The 18,634-nt window shown below is 42.2% G+C and overlaps 1 protein-coding gene across 1 annotated transcript in view; it reads right to left on the bottom strand.

The window, feature by feature from the left end:
* The window catches only part of LOC308327841 (E3 ubiquitin-protein ligase NEURL1-like), a 32,166-nt gene extending 14,000 nt beyond the window's left edge, over window positions 1-18,166 (bottom strand). The window contains exons 1-3 of the mRNA XM_080781402.1: window positions 17,983-18,166; window positions 11,772-12,013; window positions 10,971-11,292 (exon numbers count right to left, since the gene is read on the bottom strand). Coding sequence (XP_080637528.1) covers window positions 10,971-11,292; window positions 11,772-12,013; window positions 17,983-18,124 — 706 coding nt within the window. The 5' untranslated portion in view covers window positions 18,125-18,166. The remainder of the gene's footprint in view (window positions 1-10,970; window positions 11,293-11,771; window positions 12,014-17,982) is intronic.
* Window positions 18,167-18,634: the final 468 nt, after the last annotated feature.

Genomic DNA, 18,634 nt, shown 5'->3' with positions numbered 1-18,634 from the left:
TGATGGTTCAGTTCATTCCTTGGCCCAGTGGAACTGGATTAGGGAGCTTTTGGGGGATTTTAGTATAGCTGCACCCTCTACACACAAAATCAGCTCTTCCAAATGTCTCTCTGTGTGTGTGTGTGTGTGTGTGTGTGTGTGTGTGTGTGTGTGTGTGTGTGTGTGTGTGTGTGTGTGTGTGTGTGTGTGTGTGTGTGCGTGCGTGCGTGCGTGGGTGCGTGCGTGGGTGCACGCGCGTGTGTGTGTGTGTGCGCTAGCTTACATGTGTGTGCATGTACGTGCGTACGTGCGTGCGTTGGGAGGATTTGCATGCCTAGAGGGCCTATCCCCAGCTTCATCCAGAGAGAGTGAAGTCATCTGTCGTGAGAAGAGGGGGGGCTAGGTTTGGAGTGGGGAGTGTCTGTCTTTCCAGAAAAGGAGAGAGAGGGGATTTTGCTTATCGGCTATGACAAAAAAAAGAAAAACCTCTCAGGGAAGCATCGATGTTGATGAGCTTTTAAGGAGTGTTATCCCAGGCAGATACAGATGTGTGCATGTGCGCGTGTGTGTGTGTGTGTGTGTGTGTGTGTGTGTGTGACTGTGTGTGTGTGCGCGTGTGTGTGAAGTGAAGTGGTGGTGGTGGTCTCTGTGGGTGGGTGGGTAGGGGTCAACTAGTTATTGATATGCAGAGTAACTCCATGGGTTTGAATGAACCCTGAATGTCTGACATGCCGAATGCAACAGGAGACACACGTAGCGAGACCCAGTCAAATTCTTTGGCCTGGTGCCAGGTGTTTCCACATGTTTTGGGCCGCCATCAAAGAAAGGAAATAGGGGCCATGCTGAATGTGACAGACGGCCGCGAGAGAAAGGCACGCGCAGCACTTCGCCGATGTCACAAGAGTACCACGTTTCCAATGTCACTTAAAAGCCAGTAAAGTGTGTGAGTTCACCACATGCACGAAACACAGTGCACCTGGATAGATCTCTGATCACGAAACACAGTGCACCTGGATAGATCTCTGATCACGAAACACAGTGCACCTGGATAGATCTCTGATCACGAAACACAGTGCACCTGGATAGATCTCTGATCACGAAACACAGTGCACCTGGATAGATCTCTGATCACGAAACACTGTGCACCTGGATAGATCTCTGATCACGAAACACAGTGCACCTGGATAGATCTCTGATCACGAAACACTGTGCACTTGGACAAATCTCTGGTCGTTCTATTGTGATGGCAGATTTATTTCACACATTGTATTTGTGTCTTTGTGTCATTGTCTTTGTCGCCTTGCCGGGTGGAAACCTTGCATGTCCAAAACTGTTACTTTTCAGGATTCAAATTAAAAAAATATCGATCAACAAGCTCAAAACGCTTCGCTTTGCGCTTGTAGATTTGTTACTCTTCATGTTTTTGTGTGACGCTGTAGTATGATCAAGTATGTCGTAAATTTATGTCGGTCGGTCGGACCCACGGTTGTCCAGAACCGCCACAAAAGGCCTCTGCCCGGGCCAGACTCCATATTTGGGCATGCCTAACAAAGAACTCCATATATGGGCATACAAGGGGACACAGCTGACATCACTATAGACGCCACGTATACGGGTTCCAGAGCCATGACGGGTTCGTCCCACCGACTTCTGACATCATTCTGACATCTGCATAAATTGGACACGCGTTCCACCCCACCACAGGGGGTGCAGTGCCCGGTGTTGGGTCGGTCGGACCCACGGTTGTCCAGAACCGACCCAAAAAGGCCTCTGCCCGGGGTCTGGACAGGGCCCCTGTCCACTTGCCCAGTGTCCATATATGGAGCTGGCCTGTTCTGACAGCACTCTGACGTCTGCATAGACTCCAAATGTGGGCATGCCTGACAAAGAACTCCATATATGGGCATAAAAGGGACAGAGACATAAATAATATCTGGGTGGGGCATGCATTTCCAACTTGCATCGTTCCAAGTAGACCAGTGCCCAGCGGGCACCTCTGTAGAGGCACCACTCTAGTATTACTAAGGCTGGACTGGAGTAAATAAATACATAAAATCTATTCACACAATTTGCTTTACAAGAACACACAAGAACCCTTACCCTATGTAAGCCCTATTTTACACACGTGGCGGAAATAGCTGATCTACATGCTCCCGATGCGACATGTTGTGAGCTTGTAAATCGGTTTTCTGTACTTTGGAACAACATGCCATGTTTAATGACATGCCCAAAAGAGTGATTAACATGGTTAGCTTCCGCTTAAAGCAGTATAAGTGGTAGACTATTCCACACTGAGGCCCCCAGAGTATAAACATGTAAATTTCCCCATCAGGCATTTAACATTCTTGTCAAACCCTTCACTTTTTGCAGTGTCCTCACTGTTTTCATTTCAGCAGATAATTTCGGAGGTCTCTGGTGTTTCAATCTGTTCTCAAACATTTCTCCAATTACAGTCTCATTTCATTGTTTAGGTCAAGGAAAGACGGGGCAAACCCCCAGTGAAATGTACTGTGTGCGCGCGCACGCGCACACACACACACACACACACACACACACACACACACACACACACACACACACACACACACACACACACACACACACACACACACACACACACACACACACACACACACACACACACACACACACACACACACACACACACACACACACACACACACACACACACACACACACAGCCATCTGAAAGTGATTAACTTCCCCTCGAAGGCTTCCCCCAGTATGACCCAGCTCCACAGATCCAAAGCTGACAGGCACTATTATGATATCTATGTTGATTTCTCTCTTAATCTGTTTGATTCCATTCTGGCCGAACGGCTCATGGATGAGGTGCAAAGACTGGCCATTACTTTTGTTTGACGATTCAAAATAAATAAGTTGACCACTGAGGTAATTTGAGACAGAGCTCTTTTAAATGCATTACAGAATCTCATAGTGAGCAACAGAACGATGTTACTTCAGTTCAAAAGTATACAACAAAACCCAAATAGAAAATATTCTGGTAATATTAAAGGACCACATCACCACTTCTCTTCCTATAATTGGTCCTCACTAATGTTCATGAAAAAGCACCATTTCTTTCTACTCGGTCTGTGTCTCATAGGAGGGCTGTGAGCAGTTCAGAAACCCGTCCACCAGTGACATCATCGATGGGGAATCCAAGCTAATAGAAACTGCAGGGTTTCTTTTCCTGAAAAGTTGAAATGCGATAATGGAAGCCATCGTTCTCACGATAATAAAAATCTAAATATATTTCACAACAAATCTTGTTAAAAAAAGATCTGCCTAACGATGATGTCACTGGTGGACGGGTGTCTGAACTGCCCACAGCCCTCCTATGAGACACACACCGAGTAGAAGAAAATGGACGTGTTTTATCATGAACATTAGTGAGGACCAATTATACGAAGAGATGTTGAAAAGTGGTGAAGTGGTCCTTTAACAAGGAGTGTTATCCCAGTGCAGAGTCACATTGAGAGGTATAAACACATGGTATTATGTCCATCTAAAATACAGAAAAAGAAAAAAAAAGTGTTTAGCCAAAAAGTATTACTCTGGAAATGTAAATGAGCATTATAGATTGTGCATGAGGTATAAGTGAGATAATGGAAAATGGATAATTAACTATGCTGTTGTCAGGGTATTAATATGTGAGTAATATTTGATCCTTTCCCATTCATAATGTAGAAGTAAAGATAATTTTTGTTTGCACCCCAAGTCCCTCCTATCGTGAAAGCATTTGACCCCAGAAAGGCGACCAGCTGGTCTCAAGTAGCGTTTTGACTTGAATGTTCTCAAAACAAGTGGCAGATTATAGTGATTTCTAAAATCGGGGAACTTGGAGCAGGGTCCCTGTTCTTGCAAAACCTTAATGTAACTTTAATCGGGTTTAAATCTCCAATCATTAAAACAGGACACATTTTCAGATGATTAATTTGCTCGATCAGCAGACCAAGAAAGAGAATGTTAGTCTACCTCTGGACAAAGAGAGAGAGAGAACAAGAGGAAGAGAGAGAGACAAGAGGCCTGAGTATGATTCATAGTTTTCTCGTAATCCTGGCAAAAGACTTCTGCTGAGAGAAATCGCTAAATGTTTATAATATGGAGACACTTAGCATCTCTCCCCAAACGCTGCCTCTTTCTCCGTCTCTCTCCTGTGTCTGCTGTTTGCCTTTGGCTGGAGACACACTTTTGACGGATGACATTGCACATTGTTATTACCATGCTGAATTTCCAGTTTATTGTTTTTGGAGGGTTTGCTTGCGAGCACCAGACCAGTCATTAGATGCATTTAGTATAGACTCAGTTCACTTGGGTACAGTTAGATCCTTCAGGCTTATCAAATAACTTCATCAATCATAACGGACAAAAGAGCTTATTTTGGTCCCTCATTTAGTATGCAGCCCCATGGACACTATAGAAGGAACACAATGTGCTATGCATAATAGCAAATTTGATGATTAAATACATAATTTAATATAAAGCATCAACATAAATCCAAACCAAATTCACAAATGTTCCTCCAGTTGTAAGCAAGTGTTTAGTATTGCTTTCCCCCCCTCAGTTTTCTCCACAATTTAGTCGTTGACGTTCTGCTACTGACTCATCTGCCATCTGTTAAATGACGGGACTTCTCCATATAAATAATGGGTAATTTCAGAAGCAAAACCTTCAAAATGTCTTCTAAATATATAGTCAACCAGGCCTGCAGTAAGCTATGCACTGGGCAAATGTGCATGACATTATTTAAATAAACTAGAAATATGAGGAAATGACAGAGGGAGAAATCAACTTTTAACGACCGCCCGTCAAGAGTTTTCATGTTGCATGTCAATGCACGGTAAGACTACGGTAATTAGTATTATTGCCATCACCTGGGTGGGTCAGTCACTTTTTCGGGTGGGATTTAGCGAAGGGCTAATTATCACTCTCCCTGCCCCTCTTCCCTCCCCGAACAGGGGCCAATTGTGTTCGTATAGACTTTACCACCGAGCGCTTGTAGTGTTTTTAAGTTTTAACTGTAATACATTATGAATTATTTCTTTATTTGCCTTTTTTTCATGTACAAAATGGGCTGACTGCAACAGTGCCTTGTACTTGACATTCTCTCTATTGCGGCCAGATTGCACCTACTGTATCTGATTTGTCCTGATTGAAAACTATTTCTATCCCTAGATCACAGCCATGTGCACTTGCAGATAGCATCAGTGATGACAAGGCAAACAATGAGTGAGGTCTATAGTGTGTGTGTGTGTGTGTGTGTGTGTGTGTGTGTGTGTGTGTGTGTGTGTGTGTGTGTGTGTGTGTGTGTGCATGCGAGAGTGCGTGCGTGCGAGAGAACACAGAAATAGACACAAAGCAAGGAAAGTGCAGTACAATCGTGTCCAGACAGCTCTTAACATGTTTGTGCACTTGGCCTTTTCAACATTTCCAGGTTGTCTCTCGATCAGTTAAGGAAAGACAAAAACGTATCAGCTAAAGGTAAAGTAAATTGTAAACAAGTTTCAAACCATTTGAGTTTAATTTAGACTATACCGGCTGTTATTCTACAGCTGAACGTATCACAGATGACGCACCTGATGCTAGAAGCAACAAAAATCAGTGTACAAGAAAAAAAGAACAGTGTACAAGCACCACCAAGGCCACAGCATTTATGTAACAGTTCTTTCCCCATTACTAAGCAGCAGACTTAGTAATGGCTCCTGGAGCGTACAGCCCATAGTTTTCCCTGCCGTGATGCTCCGTAGGCCTAATGTACTGCAGTGCCATCATCCGCACAGATGATTGATGTCAATAGCCTCCACTTAATCACCTGAGAGGTACGCAGCTTCCTCAACTCTCTGGCAGCCATTTTGGATTCTTCTCTAATGACTAGTGGGACAGGTTGTAGATGATGTTAGCTCACGCCGGCCTTGCGGTTCACTACCGTTCTGTCAGTGATTAAGTGACTCATCTGCCTCTAGTAAACAATCCTCCAACAGGAGAGTCCCTCATCCATCAAAAGATAACTTCTCGGCGTGCTTATCTGCCATGTAGGAAATCCATCACACCTGTAGTGAAACTGTGGATGCCATGAGATCTCTTGGGATTCACCCCTATAAACAAACTCATCCTGTTAAGGCTGTATAGTCATACAGTATCTACAGTATGGATAACTGTGATTTCCAGACACCCTTAAGCTGGATCAGGGGGAAGGGTGTATCGTTCCCATATGTGTTTTGATTCTGGGAACTGAGAGTAAAACACAGCTAAATTCCTGATTTGTCATGGTCGTTTTCAATAAACCTTATCAAGGAAACATCAGCAAAGCTGAGAACTTGGCATCAGGCATCTATTTAAAAACATTTGTATTCAAACACATTAAACAATTTAGAATCCAAGAAGGCCAAAAAGAGGTGGAGGACAACGCCACTGTAAGGCAGGGGTTCTCAGGGGGGGGGAGGGAGGGGGTGGGGTCGTCAAATTATTTAGGGGGGGTCCCCAAATTATTTTCAACTGAATGGCTGGGAAATGGAGTTTACATAGTACATGCATAAACCTTCCTTAATTATCTGGTTTCAGTATTCATTTATGATATATTTTCTCTATTATTAAGGTTATTTTTGCAGTCAGTTTGTATTGGGGGTGGTGTAGGCCGTAGGGGGTTAGGGCGGGGGACGCGAGACATGGCCAAAGCATTTACAGGGGTCAACCGGCCTAAAACGCTGAGAAGCCCTGCTGTAAGGGATAAAGTGTTGATAAGAAACTGTTAATCACTGAACGTTTTGTATTTCCTAGGGAAACATCCTGATCCATTGAATAGAGATGACAGGCAAGCACAAAAATACGACTCCACACTCCACAGTGTAGCAAAGCTTTGAAAGCAAAACATATCATGTTCATTATTAGAGGAAACCTTGTGTGGGTCTCAGACTGATCCTGTAGCAGAGTGCCCACAGACGCCTATAACAGCCGACAATCCAATGCAGTTAATACAATTCAAAAGCAGCAGGGCTCTTCAGTTTGCATATATGAGCACGGTGATGCAACATGTCTTTCTTTATGCGGGGGCAATTATTGTTGGTCTGAACACCCCATGAGGCTCAGTTTGATTACAGCAGATTAATTTAGCCTTCTCCACTTATGCAACACCATCTCGGCTTTCAGGCATTATAACTCACTGGGCTAGTGATCACCTTTGACTCTTTGCATGGGTGGCTAACTACTGAACTGCACTCCCTTGATCCGTGCTTAGAGAAGAAACATTACACTACTCTTTAATACTGCAGAGATCCTCGACATCAGAATGGTCTGATGCAATACAAATTTGAGAGATTGTGAGGGCCTTTGGTCAACTCCTTGATATTGTACGTAACGTACAATATCAGCAAGAATCCTGTGAAGCAACATGTGCTCAATGCAATTACCCCCCTGGACAAACTTTCAGGAATTCAGTGAAAGCAGTAGTGTGTCAGTTTCAACAGGCCTGGGGACATACATCTTGCTCCACATGTAAATGATCACTTATTTCTGCATGTAATGCAATGAGTGTTACGAGGTCTTTTCCACCATGACAGCAGTAATATTTCATGTTCCTTAAACTCTCTTCAATATTTGAGCACCACACATTCCCACTGGATCATTTGATTATTCCATCATAACAAATATCAAGGGGCATGAGTTGTGTTCATTTTTAGCATAGAGCCCTGGCACGACATGGTGGCATTGCTGCGGTTATACTAATATGCCCTGACATGTGATCAGGGACACTTTGAAAATCAATCCATCATACTGTACATGAAAGGCGAGGCAGCCATTCAGAGAAGGGATGTGATCAACTACAGTTAAATTCTTAAGACTGAAATAGGAAGAGAATGAAGTTTAGTTGGATAGGAAATGGTTGTAGGCTATTTCAACTTGAGAATGAAGTCACTGACAAGAGCCATAAGAGCCAATAATTATTAATACTTGCATTTTCATTTGTTATTAAGAATAAAACATGCACGCACGCACGCACACGCACACACACAGTATATATAGTATATATTGCCTTCTGTATATCACAACAGTATACAGAAAAGGCATATTTTGGACATAGTTCGAATGGTGATTAATTTTTAAGCTGTGATTACCGGTAATCTGATAAAAAAAAGAATCGTTTGACATTATAATTACCGTAATCTTAAAAAAAGGAAAAAAACATTCTGGCTTTTTAATGCTGCTTTACTCAACTTCTTTAACTACCATTTGTTTTGCACGTTTAGTGCGAGGGCCAAATCAAGGTCATCTATTCTAACCAATTCCATCCCTTACAGTCTGTACAAGTCTGTTTGTTCGTGTAGCAGCACCCTCCATTTGACCCCAGAAGAAAACATCTGCTCCGACCAGACCTGGTATAATCCCTCATGGACTGATTGTATGATGAACGACTTTGCCCATTAACAGGTGAAATTTGGCAGAATTGTTCATGTGATACGTGAACGCAAGTGCCAGCGTAAGTGCCAGCCCACATTATAAGCATCATTAAGTCTAACGACATGGCCCTGTGTTAAAGGCAACTAGGCGCATGTGCCGCTTTGCCGCAAGAGACTTTGATGTGTCCACCCATATTTTCAGGCAGTAAGTGCTTGTTGAACTGCAGCCAACCGCCGGGGCAATACTGGGACTTTGAGATATACCATGCTCTTGACTACTGACGTTCTCGGGCTATAGAGGCAGGCTGATAGCGAGGTGACCCTTATGTTGACTGAGGGATGAGGGGCTCATCTGCTCAGGACAGAGGCCATGTATGTTTAGATCTATGTGGGAACAATGGCGTAAGGGTAGAATATAGGCTAATGAAGAATCAAAGCCCAGAGTCTTACTGAAGTCCGCCAGTTACTGGCTCATTTGGATGAAAAAAAAAATAATAATCTAAATTCTGTCATTTTTAAATGGGGACATAATGTGGAAAAGGTTATAGGTTTTCACCTATAATAATATGTCCAAAATAGGAACCCCAGGTTAAAAGTAGTTAAAGCATCCAGTTGGCAGAATTTAGTACAGGTTCTCCAACTATAGTAAACTGCACAAGTTCATGTCCTGCCTGTACTTGCACAGCCAGAATATACAGTAGGATCGTGTGTGGATTTCTCCTTATGTCCGTCATAGAATTAGAGCCGTAAGCTACAGCGGCCTGGTGTCTTGCCACCGCCAAGGCCACTGAACTCCAGATAGTCACACTCAGGCGATGGATACCAAATAGCCCAAAGCAAGATAAGACAGTCGCTCGTTGTCAGCCAACACCACGAGAAATTAGGTTAAATGGCACTATCTACACAATACGGGAGCCTCTTCTATTTTTATTGATAGTGTTGACAGCTTCCTTTTGACTTCCAGCATAATTTTTGGAAACAGCTTAATATGCAGACTTCCAGAAACTTTTGCCTGGATTCCATCATTTCAACAGATGAGTTTAACAAAGCTGCGTTAAGCGTAAGATCGAACATACCAAAAACAGCTCTTTTACTGTAAAGGGAAAGAAGTGACGACTGTGTCGAATTTATTTTGTCCTAATGTGTGGAAAATTATTTCACCTAATAACCCTTCAAACACAAAGGTGAACTTTTCAAAATGGATTTCAGCCATTTTCAAATTCCGCCTTTAAGACATTTCTTTGATTCTAATGATGGTGGTTATTATGCAGCCTCTCTAATCTCTCACCATCTTTTTCCACTAGCCTCTTTTGGTGGGATGTGGGAAAAGTAGAGCAGCTATACAGTATGTAAAAGTCAACTCACAATCATTCTCACTCAAAACTCGAATCAGATAAAACTTTCCAACTGAAGCATTGCAGCCAATAACAACTTTTCTCTTACTTCCATGCATCTACTACTCAAATTTCTCGTCTGTGCAAAGATTCCAAAGTTTAGAGTCAAAACTGTTGCTGTGGAAGTGGCAGGTGTGTCAGCAATATTCCACTGATGTTCAAGTTTGACAAATTACTTCCATTTCTAATGCTCCAGCAACCTTTTATATGGAGAAATCATATGCATTCTATGTGGTTTCTCAATTGGGATGTGGTGAGTTGTCTGTTTTCATTAGGATCGTCGTCCATTAGCAACAGCTGTACTGGTTCCACTGCCATGTACCAAATTACAAACCGATCAGTTGCGCTGCCAATACACACTGCCGTACCGCCCTAAAACTACAGACCTCAGTGTGGTAAATAGATACATCTTTGAAGAATAAAATGTAAACCCAATTTTCAGCTGATTGCCCATTTCCTCTAACCTGACGCTGCCAGATCCAAAAAGCTTGCTACACAAATTTGTTTCACAGCTTATTTGGATCTGGGATCGCGGAAGCAAATTCGATGACGGGGCTGTTCCTTTTTTTCAAAATACATGGTAGATGATTGGATGGGAGCGTCTGTCTATCACCGTGTGGGCGTGCAAACACAACCAATCATATCGACGTGTCTATATACCGTCACATCCGCATCCCGCCTTTAGCTCACGCTGATTGGTTCGGTGCGAAGCAGATCTGACTCAGGGCTCAACTCTGTCAGAGATCCCAGATGAGTGTTGTGTTGGGGAATATGTTTCCGCAATACCGCCCTCATCTGGCAGCGTCAGGTTACATTTCCTCACAACTCTGTCCTTTTCTTGCACTATTACGATTGAACTGCACCTACCAACATCTGCTGTACCGTGTATAGAATATACTGTGAACTTATTAAGAGAAGCTGTTATTTCCACCACTTATTATTTCTCAACTCCAGTATTTAAATAATGCTTCTGTGAAACAAAGTAAAAAAAAAAAAAGAGAATATACAGTATATATATATACTGTGAACTTTAAGTTCTTTACACAAGGTTAGGTTACAGCTTGTTATTGTTGTTATTATCTATGATGCTGCATTGTCTGAAGGAAGCCAAACCAAAATAGGTTTTAGCACATATTGAGAAAAGGAAAGGCACGAGTCGTTCTACAGGGGGGGGACTCACCTAGTAGCTGGACCCCTCGCGTGAGTCCATAGACGTCTATAAGAGCCCAAAGAGGTTCCGAAGCATGAACCCCGCTGAAGAACAGCATGGGGCTTGACTCATTGAGTCGGTAGAACACCCGGCCCTTCTTGTCCACCCAGAAGGCGATGACATTCCCTTCGTTGGAGAGCTCCTCGGGGAGGGCCTTGGCCCAGAAGCCGCTTTGCGAGACCAGGTCAGGGCAGGCGTACTTGGGCAGGTTGTCTGGATTGATCCTGGATGGATCCTTGGATGTGAAGCCAAGGCGTAGTGCTCCGCTCCAACAACACTGCTTTTTAGTGATCTGGGGGGACAGAGTTTGAGCAATGTTGAGCAAGATAACTCACTGTGAACATTTGGGAATTACCTCATAACGGAGTGATACATGTTTTTTCTCTAGTATGCTGCTATTGAACAAATGGTGAAAACAACATATCTTTACTAAACAACAACTAAGATTAGGTACTTTGGTATGTTTATTGCCTGTAGAGGAGCTATTTCTGTCTCATTGAAAGTCCCCATTTGCATTGCATTTGTCATGCAAGATAACACTGCTCCTCACATGGCAATGCTTGCCCTGTTCTCTCACTTTAGAGACATAGATGGCCTGATAGGTGAAGTGGAAACTTGCACTAAGCTGCTGCTTTGGCCCACACAGGAGCAGGGAAAAACTGACCAAAATTACACCGGGGGAGACAGGAGTGAGACACTAGAGTGGTAAAAAGAGGGAGGAAAAAAAGACTTGCCCACTGCAAAGCGCTTGTCAGGTTCTGTTTGTTTTACCTTCAGTCGAACTTGCTCATACAAAGCGATGGGTCTGTTGCCGAAGGTGATGGCGTTGCAGAAGCTGGCTTGTCTCTTGACTGTCCTTTGGGACATGTCCATGACTATCTGTGATCCCTTGGCGCTGGGGTGAAAGAGGAGGGGGAAGGGTGCCATGCTGCCACACTGCTGGCTGGGCAGGCAGCGCTTAGGCTTGTGGTGGCATCGGTGGCTTGTGGTGGGGAAGGGCCCACCCAGAGAGTCTAGGTGGAAACACAAAGATGGAGAAACTTATTATCAGCTTGGGCCCATTATCCACTTTCAACCTGGAGTTACAGTACATTAGATACACTGTAGTACATTATACTGCACTTTAATTATCATGAGATTGGGTACAGGTTTTGACCTGTTACTTGTCACATAACATTTGCCTTACTCATGTACAGGTACTACCTGTTACTGTCTGATTCAATAGCACCGTAGGCCTACAAGAAATGTGTTCCGTGAGAAAAATCCCTCAGGCCACGCTTCAAGATTCTAAAACGTTGCACCGTATAACCACCAAGTGGGCGTATGCAGAGTAGGTTACATTGGACTATTTTCAGGAATCCACTTGAAAGTTGTGGTTAAATTAAACAATGGCTGTGTTGGTTGTTTCGACTTTCTACTTGGATGAAAAAATATAGAGCCGGGTTCGTTGTTCACGAGGAGACTGTGCAGCTGTGAGGTAATTTCAGTAATTGGTAATCTCCTGTAATACCCGTCTGTTTTTCTTCATCTTTGCCAACTTTAAACTTGCCTGTTTGTTTCTCCCTGTGACCGAGCACCATTTATGTTACTAATAACCTGTGAATATGAAAGGGAGGAGAAAAGTTCAATGTTTGGAAAGGTTGAAAGGTAACATAATCCAAGGTAAACGGCCCCATACAATGAACCAGAGTATTAGTGTAGCATTAAGAGAACTTAAAGAGGACAATTATGTACAACAGTACAGAGTGAGTGTCGGTCTTGACATGTACAGTAGATGCTTACAGCAACCCCCATCATGACGTGTAACCCTAGATGTGGGCCATGTTTAATTGTTTGCATTGAACCTGTGTGAATCTCTATTTTCATACATGAGACATGATGAGAGTAAAGCAGGTGGCTGGCAGAAACAGTTTGTCTATTCTGTCATAGAATGATGAATTCAGAATAAATTACTTTTTGTGCAGACATTAAATGCAGTTGTTTGGGGGGAAAATATATCTAATTGGTTATTCAGATGCTGACAACGTTATTCATCCCAAAAGGGCAATTAATTTCCAACTTACAACTGCTGTATACACAGCAGTTAGTACTAGTTACAAAATATGTCAGAGGCGACAGATACTGTAAGGAAACCACAAATGGCAGTAAAAAAATATATATATTAGACAACCCAGTCTCACTCAAACACGGTGAAATAGCACAGATTGGCATTTCCATATATAAAAGTATATTATTCCATATAGAAAACCCCAAACTCCGTACATATTACACTGAAATCCTCCCCATAGACTGTCTGTGGCGGAGGGGCACCGTATACCAAACTTGAGCCACGAGAGACACCAGTATATTGCAGAGTCGAACGTTGCTAAGTTCGGTAGAGCTGACTCAGCCCTGTCCGAGTTGTAACCAAATAGCACAGAATCGTAAATAATATCAAACCTGATCTCACCCAAACACGGTGAAATAACACGGATTGGCAATTCTGTACATACTATAGTACATAGTATAGTGAAAGCCATGCCTCCGTCGTGGTCAAAACAGTAGTATTATATGTACGTATAGATTTTGGGGTTTTCTAGGCGTGTATGTACGGAATTGCCAATCCGTGCTATTTCACCGTGTCTGGGTAAGATCGGGCCGATATCAGAAGTTATCCAAGTAAGGAATGTAACAGTCATTTAAAATGACTGCTGTCGGTGTATGGAAGGAATTAAGAACTTAGTGTAGCGGTTTGTTCTCCTAAGAGGCACATTATAATGGCGGCCTCGCATTACAGTGAATAAATACACTGGACAGAATGTGGTCAGGTTATACACTCAATTCACTGGACAGAATGTGGTCAGGTTATACACTCAATTCATTGGACAGAAAGTGGTCAGGTCAATGTATTCCAATACACTGAATTCGCTGGACAGAATGTGGCCAGTTTATTCTAGTACATTGAATGCACTGGTCAGGACATGGTTAAGTTAACATTACAGTGAATGCACTGAACAGAACATGGACAGATTGGCTGATTAGTCCTCTTATTTTCTGCGCCACCTGTGTCTCCCAAAGAGAGCACAAGTCTCTTTGATGGGCTGTTTATCTTAGAGCAGACTTTTTACAGTACCATTAGCTATAACTTTCCCTCACAGACAAGCCAATAAACCATCAAATTAATAAACGAGAGAGTTAAAAGACTTTCAATGAATGTTTGATAAAAAATGAAATACCCCTATTGGCCTAATATATGGTAAGACTACGTTTTTTTCCCAATGGAAATATCCTAAAAGAACTGTGTCATATTATAATCGGGGACTAGACTATTTGACATTCAATGTTATTTTTCCACAAATGATTGAGTCTTGAAAAATGGGGGTCATCTTATAATCAGAGTCGTCTTATATTCGGGACAATGCGGTACAAGTATCTCACGAACACAAAAAAGAGTGAACCCCCACTGGGTCATACTAAAGACTCTAAAAATGGGACCTCCCTGATTGTCACTCAGCATCAAGGGTTGTATTGGGGTAAGTCGCTGTGACATATTGTCATGTCCAGGGGGTGTACTTGTACATCAAGCTGCCTCACGCTACAGAAACATGAGACAGGCTCCTGACCTATGGGCCTCAAGGCCTGTCATTAAGTAAGTTATTTTTTGTAAAATATGATGTAAGCACATCGTTGTTTGTCAAATGTGGGATTCAATCATCTATGTTTACGTACCTTGTGAAGAAGAGACAATAAGGACAGTATCATTGTGATCATTTCACACGATAAGTTGGTCTTATCAAGAAAAACTGGTCTCATTGTCTAGCCACATTCTTACAGTTACCTGCCAACAACAAATCCACAAAATAATCATGAATGAACAAGTTCCACTTATGATTCGGTCTACTTTACTTGTACAACAACTAAAATACTTCTTTTTGTTTCCACATCTGGCTTTTTTTCTTTTTACACAGATAAGGACCTGGCTGGGAGCCATTGTGAGCTCTAAATTCATCGCTCCCTTTGGTTAAGCTAAAGTCCAGACTCCACATTCACATTTTCACATGATTCAAAGCATTATTACAAGGCCAATGGTACCGTTATCACTGAGGCATTTCTTTTAAAGTAGTTTATTCTCATCTATGGCATGATTGCTGTTAGTAGTATTATGCGGAAGGTTAAAGAAAAGTGTTTACAACACAGCAACAGTTATGTAAGGGTCTTGAAGTATCATGCAGATCATAACAATTAGCTATACCTTTGGGCATGACAAATAACCTGTATTATTATTTATTTGTTGCTGACCCAATTATTCCGGTCAGTTTGGCAAGGTTTTAATGACTTTGAAGTAAATGTAAATAAATGCTAAATCTAAAAATAAATCCATTAAAAGGAAAATAAATAGCTTTGTTGATGAATGATATAATGGGCGAATAAATGCATACAGTACATTAATGGCAGTATGGTTCATTAACCACTTAAATACTACCTTGGAGTCCCCAGGGCTCAATACTAGGCCTGTTCGTGTTTTCACTCAGCATAAAGATCCTTGCCGAAGCTTGTAGATCTTATAGATCGTCTGTTTGCCATATATTCTCCCCACTGAAGAGGGACGCTATACGGTTCTGAAGACAAAGACTCATTATGTGGCTTCTGAGAGCAGACCTCAGGCACGGCACAAATGCAGAGCAAAAGAGCTTTTTTCTTTCTCAAAGACAGTGGGCCTTTGCCAAGTGTTAAAGCATACAGTATTTGTTTACACAATACATGGGTGCCTTGAGGCCCTCACACGGCGTCTGAACACTGTTGAATGTTGCTCTATGCACAATGCCTTTAAATGAAGTCATAACAAGTCTGTTCACCATATTGTACGCCTGATGTCATGTTATACGTGATGGCTTTGAGGAAACAATGCCAGTGTATTGTACTCAATCAATGACAAACCACTCAACACAGAATTCCATTAAATGGCCGAAAACAGCTCTAAAGAAACAATCTTGCCTTTTTCAATATGCCAATTTCAACTCTTGCGGCTGCAAAAAATGCTGAAGGCACACTTGGACTTTTGAGAACCACTGGCCCTACAGTTCATACCCACAATGGCTGGTTCAATTAAAAACACCAAAACGGGAGGTAAACAGCATACCAGAGTTGTAGACTTGAGACTTAAGGGCCGTTCACAACAAGCACTCCAATGATGATAACTATAACTATATCGTTCACATTTCCTTTGTTATAGTGGTGGTGTGGACTCCGCTATTCACCTGAGATAGAATTATTTTTATCTTCATAGCTGCAGTTAGAGTGCATGGTGTGAACGTCCCTTTAGACTTGAGTCAGGTTGCAGTTGTGAAAACCAGGACTTGGTGCAAGTCCAAGTCAAGTCTTGGACTTTCACCGAAAGACTTACAAAGAAAAAGAAGCGAAAACAGCTCTGGTTAGTGCTACATCACTGGTGGCACAGTGACAGGCTGAGCATGTGTCTACCACCAAGCCATGTAACCTGACAGACGACAGAGATGTCAAGCGTGACACTGAGCAGACCCCCGCCATGATAAAGAGAGGTGCCACGGCAAACTTCAGATGTGCAGGTTAAGGAAGGATAATATTACTAATAGTGCACCACCGCCGTACACATTATGACTGTGGTTGCTGTCATTAACTGTACAGGAAAAACACTGGAGAGACGACGTCTGGCCAGCTGTCACATGGCCTCCTACGTCCTCTGTGTTCTGTCCTGGTTTTAATAACAAGCCAAGTATATACAGTAGGCCCTTAATGTGATTTATCATTGATATTAATAAGACATGGTGGCTCTCAAACACGGGACGGGAGCAGCACCCCAGGGCAGGGCATCATCCTAAAGAACTGGTGAACATTTATGTTTTTTTAGAGTTTTAATGATGATCAAACCATAATGACCCTTGCACGTCACTTTTAAAAGGTTTTGACTTTTTAGGATATTTGTGCACTTTCATTCAATTGGTGTATGGTTATGATTCAACTGCTGGGAGAAACAATATTGGTACCTGTGGAAGACTTTAATTAAATATTTATGTGATATTTTTTTGTTAAAGCACTACATTCTGATAATCATAGAGTGTTTGTTCAGTAACAGGGGCCTCCCTGTCTCTCCAGGTCTTTAAATAAACACAAAATAAATGTTCAAGTAGCTGACACTTTTTCAGCCAATCAGGAGAGAGTATATCTATTTATCAGCTTCATTGTTATAGTGTGTGTTCCAGTTCCAATTGTGTCTGCTTATTTCTTTGTGTCATCACATCCATTTCACTTCTTTAATCTGTATCCCGACTGCAGAGTTCTCTATTGAATACAATTGGTATAAAGTCCTGAAAATGCATTTTCTGTAGAGATGAGAATTCTGTTACTGAACACTCTATACAGCAATATAGAGCTATTTAACACTTATTTTAACCAAAGAAAATCACTTACCCTATTTTTTTAAAATTATAATAGATTGTAGAGACAATAAAAATATATTTGACTATAGAAAATAACATGTTTATACTTTTCTAGACTACTTCTAAAGACAATTATAGTGTCATTTGTTTTGGAGGTAATTCAACTTTAAGGAACAATAACACTTTTCTTATACGATAAATAAGCCTACTTGACCTGTGAGAAAAGAAGTATTCAGAAGTTCAGATAGCCACCTAATTTGCCCCTACAGAAAGTGACTCAATTTATGAGACAGAGTAGGCTACATACAGTAGGCTATAGCCTAGAACAAGCACTTTCATAGCAGTTTCACCAGCTTCAATTCCATTTGTTAACACAATTCGAAATGATTTCAAACTGAACAAATGTACAGTTCAAAATCCTCAGGGTATTTTGAAATAGATTGGGGACTTAGTTTAAATGCATGCTATGTTATATTATTTCAAGAAATACAAGAAGGCTATCAAACTTCATAATAAGCAGACTCTTGGCTTGATCCCTGAATAAGCATGTAAAACGTATCCGCGTCTAAAATGTCAAATATTCTTACCGTAAAAGGAATTCCTTGTTATCTGACCTCCCATGGTTTGATGCAAGGTGGTTTTGCAGGATCCAGGGAATAGACGGGGAACTGCACTGTTTGCGTCTCTACATAATATCGGCGCGGTCACGTTTTGGCTGTTTGCGCTCATAAAGGTCCCGGACGCACCTTATCTGTAGCGGCAGGTTGTGTGTGCGTGTGTGTGTGACGACTGTGTGTGTGATGCAGGCTCATCGACACCGGGCTGCCTGATCCAGCTCTTCTCTCTCACACACACACACACAAACACACACACACGCTGCGAGATCACGTTAAATTAACATAAGGGGCGGGGTTTCACCGGACGATAGCCTCCGCAAAGATCACTTGGTTTCCAAGAATGTCACTGTCCTCCTCGAGTCCTCGTCGATAAATAGTCTTACTCTCTTACCTGAGACTGCATGAGTCACAGTCCTTTAGGCGCTTCGACTCGAGAGTCGAGACTGTTTCTCCAGGCAGCTCAATTTCAAACTCCACTAAAACAAGGTCTCCATTCTAGTCTAAACGGGGGGGGAAAGTTTGGTCAAATCGGACTTTCCCCCACAGTGTATTATGTATTAATTTGACTGGTTGTTTGAAGATGAAGGCGATCCGAGTCTGGACTCTGGAGCGCCCCCAGGGC

The sequence above is a fragment of the Protomyctophum bolini genome, assembly GCF_963924005.1.
Source record: "Protomyctophum bolini genome assembly, chromosome: 14".
Lineage (NCBI taxonomy): Eukaryota > Metazoa > Chordata > Actinopteri > Myctophiformes > Myctophidae > Protomyctophum > Protomyctophum bolini.
The sequence above is the reverse complement of the archived record's forward strand: the minus strand, read 5'-3'. Positions and strand labels throughout refer to the sequence as shown.